Source organism: Charadrius vociferus, unplaced genomic scaffold (assembly GCF_000708025.1).
Source record: "Charadrius vociferus isolate BGI_N301 unplaced genomic scaffold, ASM70802v2 scaffold161, whole genome shotgun sequence".
Lineage (NCBI taxonomy): Eukaryota > Metazoa > Chordata > Aves > Charadriiformes > Charadriidae > Charadrius > Charadrius vociferus.
In genome coordinates this window covers 5623750-5626681 of record NW_009646928.1, presented here as the reverse complement: position 1 = coordinate 5626681, position 2932 = coordinate 5623750, and the positions used below count along the sequence as shown (strand labels likewise).

The 2932-nt window shown below is 41.3% G+C and overlaps 1 protein-coding gene across 1 annotated transcript in view; it reads right to left on the bottom strand.

Moving 5' to 3' along the window:
• The window catches only part of GRB14 (growth factor receptor-bound protein 14), a 50568-nt gene that overhangs the window by 26914 nt on the left and 20722 nt on the right, over positions 1-2932 (bottom strand). The window contains exon 2 of the mRNA XM_009894611.1: positions 2103-2259. Within this exon, the coding sequence (XP_009892913.1) occupies positions 2103-2259 (157 nt within the window). The remainder of the gene's footprint in view (positions 1-2102; positions 2260-2932) is intronic.

Sequence of the window (2932 nt, the reverse complement as noted above, 5' to 3'; positions counted from 1 at the left end):
ACTTTCTCTGTTACCTGCAAAGTCTGGGTCTCCCGAGGACTGTCCCGAACAGTGAAGACAGAAGCAAAGAAGGCATTCAGCAACTTCTCTGCATCATCTGTCACCACGGCACCTGTCTCGTTCAACAGCAGGCCCACATTTTCCCTAGTTTTCCTTTTGTCTCCTATACACTTAAAGAAACCCTTCCTATTGGCCTTGACATCCCTTGCCAGGTTCAATTCCAAGGCTGCCTTGGCTTTCCTTGTTTCCTCCCTGCATACCCTGACAGCATTCTTATACTCTTCCCAAGCAGTCAGCCCCTTCTTCCACCTTTTGTAAACTCCCTTCTTCCACCTGAGATTTTTCAGAAGGTCCCTGCTCAGCCATGCAGGTCTCCTTCCCTTGCCTGATTTCTTTCTCTTTGGGATGCACCTATCCTGAGCTTGGAGGAACTGATGCTTAAATAGCAGCCCCCTTACCCTCTAGAGCCCTCTCCCCTGAGATTTGTCCAAGAAATTCCTTGAAGCAATCAAAGTTAGCCCTCCTGAAGTTTAAGGTTTCAACCCTACTTGTCATTTTGGTTATACTGCACTTAATCCTGAACTCTGTCTTCTCATGATCACTGCAGCCCAGTCTGCCCCCAATCTTAACATCCTCCACCAGTCCCTCTTTGTTTGTCAGTACTAGGCCCAGTAGTACACCTCTCCTTGTGGGCTCCTCCACCACCCGAGTCAAAAAGTTATCATAAATGCACTGGAGGAACCTCCTGGACTGTACACGCCCAGCTGTGTGGCCTTCCCAGCAGATACCAGGGTAGCTGAAGTCCCCCATGAGAATCAAGGCCTGTAATTCTGAGGCTATTCTCACCTGTCTGTAGAAGGCCTCATCAACTTCCCCACCCTGATCAGGTGGCCTGTAATAGACACCCACAACAGCGTCTCTCATACTACCCTGCCCCTTAATCCTTACCCACAAGCTCTCAAGTTGCTCTTTGTCTGCTCCCAGGGAGAGCTCGATACTTTCCAGTTGCTCTCTCACATAAGGAGCGACTCCATCACCTTGCCTCGCTGGCCCATCTTTCCTAAAGATATAATTCCCTATCAAAACCAAACACAATACAGTACTGAAATGTAGTGCTGTAAAAGGAACATTGACTACAGTATCACTTCAATACTATATTCTAGCAGTGGGCTTCTAAACTCATCTTTTGCTGACTGAAGTCTTCCCTGTGTCCCACATTTTTACATCTCTGCAAACATCCCCTTTCTCCCTATATTGACTTTGTTGTAATGTGGTTTTATACTGCAAAATTACATCTATACATTACAAAAAGGAACAGAGACGAGAAGTTAAAATTATAGGTGTAATCAGAAACCACAGATCACACCTTTTAAATTGTGCAATAGAAAAACAGGGTTTTTACTACACTAGAGGAACACTGATGATGTGGAATAGTTCAGAGTATTTAGTTTCCAGCAACTTAAAATACTAAGCATAAAGTCACCTCAACAGAGATCGTTGCTCCACAACTGGAATTTTAGAAGAATGGTTTTGGTTTGCTTTTTAAGTAGTCCAGTCCCAAAGTTGACAATAAATCTAGCCAAAGGAAAAGGAAAATACCGAAAGCCTACACTGATGTTGTTTCTGAAGACTGAGTCCTATTGTCCAGATAGAATAGCACTGTGTAACCGCTTTCTGTCCTTGATGACAGGGATTTCACTCAGGTGTGTTGGGGACAACAAAGATTTTGTTTGCAATGAAAATAACTCAAGTCTTGCTAGCAGTAAGCAGAAAATCCCAGTAAAAGAGGAAGAACTGCCAAAGAAAAGCAAGGAAGAGCAAAGAAGAATTTGCAGCAAGAACCTTACTGGTCAGTGTCTTCCAAATCACTCTTACAGATGCAGACCAAGCAGCGTGAGGCAAAGGTACTATGACAAAATGTATTTTATAGCTATACTTTCAAAAAAAGAGAAGGAGAAGCAACAAAGCCCCACAAGAATAAATTCACACAAGCCCTTCCCATCATTGTGCTTCCAAGCCTTTCTATTAAAATTGTACTTCTACGGGAAAATGAAACCAAACACCTTATTTATTGGCATACCATTGTATAGTATTAGTCTTACCTAAACCTGTCTGGGTAAGTTGTTCAAACAGAGTCCAGCTGTGGTCATCAATATAGTGGTTCTTCAATATCAACAGCTGACATACATCCCTTGCTGTTATATCACTTGGTACTTCCAAAGCTCTGCTAGTATCATCTTCACTATACACTTTAATTACCTGCAATAAATAAAAAAGCTAAAATATCCAAAAGTTTAATCTTTGATTCAGTTAGTCCAAATATGTTCCTCTCTCAGCTTCACAACTGAGACAAGAATATAGGATACAACACTGAAGACAGCCATTTCGCTCTAGTACAATGGCATAACTGAGAACAAAAGAGCTGAGCAAAGCATATCCCACTTCTAAATTTGGCTACTGGACATCCCTTGCGACAGGACACTGGACAAATTGGTGTGTTCACTTTAAAAAAAATTGTAATGGAGAGGTAAATAAACCTGATGAAACTGTACCTTCTTATATAAGCTAAAGAAGAAACCACAGAGGATAAACAGTGAAACTCAGTAACTCTGTGAGTGCAGAACTGTAGAAAGACTTGATAAAGTTAGAGTTAGTTCAGAGAACAGCAGTCAGATTTGAGATGCTCACAATTCTATAGACAATAAAAATAGGAGATCCTACAGAGCTGCTTCAAATTTTGACAAGCAAGAACAGCAACTATGAGTAAAAAAAGCCATATATACGTACATACAGAATCAAAAGCATCGTACATGGAAAAGAATTACCATGGAGGACCAAGAAAGTAAACAGAATGTTCTAGAAGACCCACACTTATCACAAAGTTGACAATTTTTATCATCTTTTATCTCAGTATTTTTTCCAAGTCTCTTTA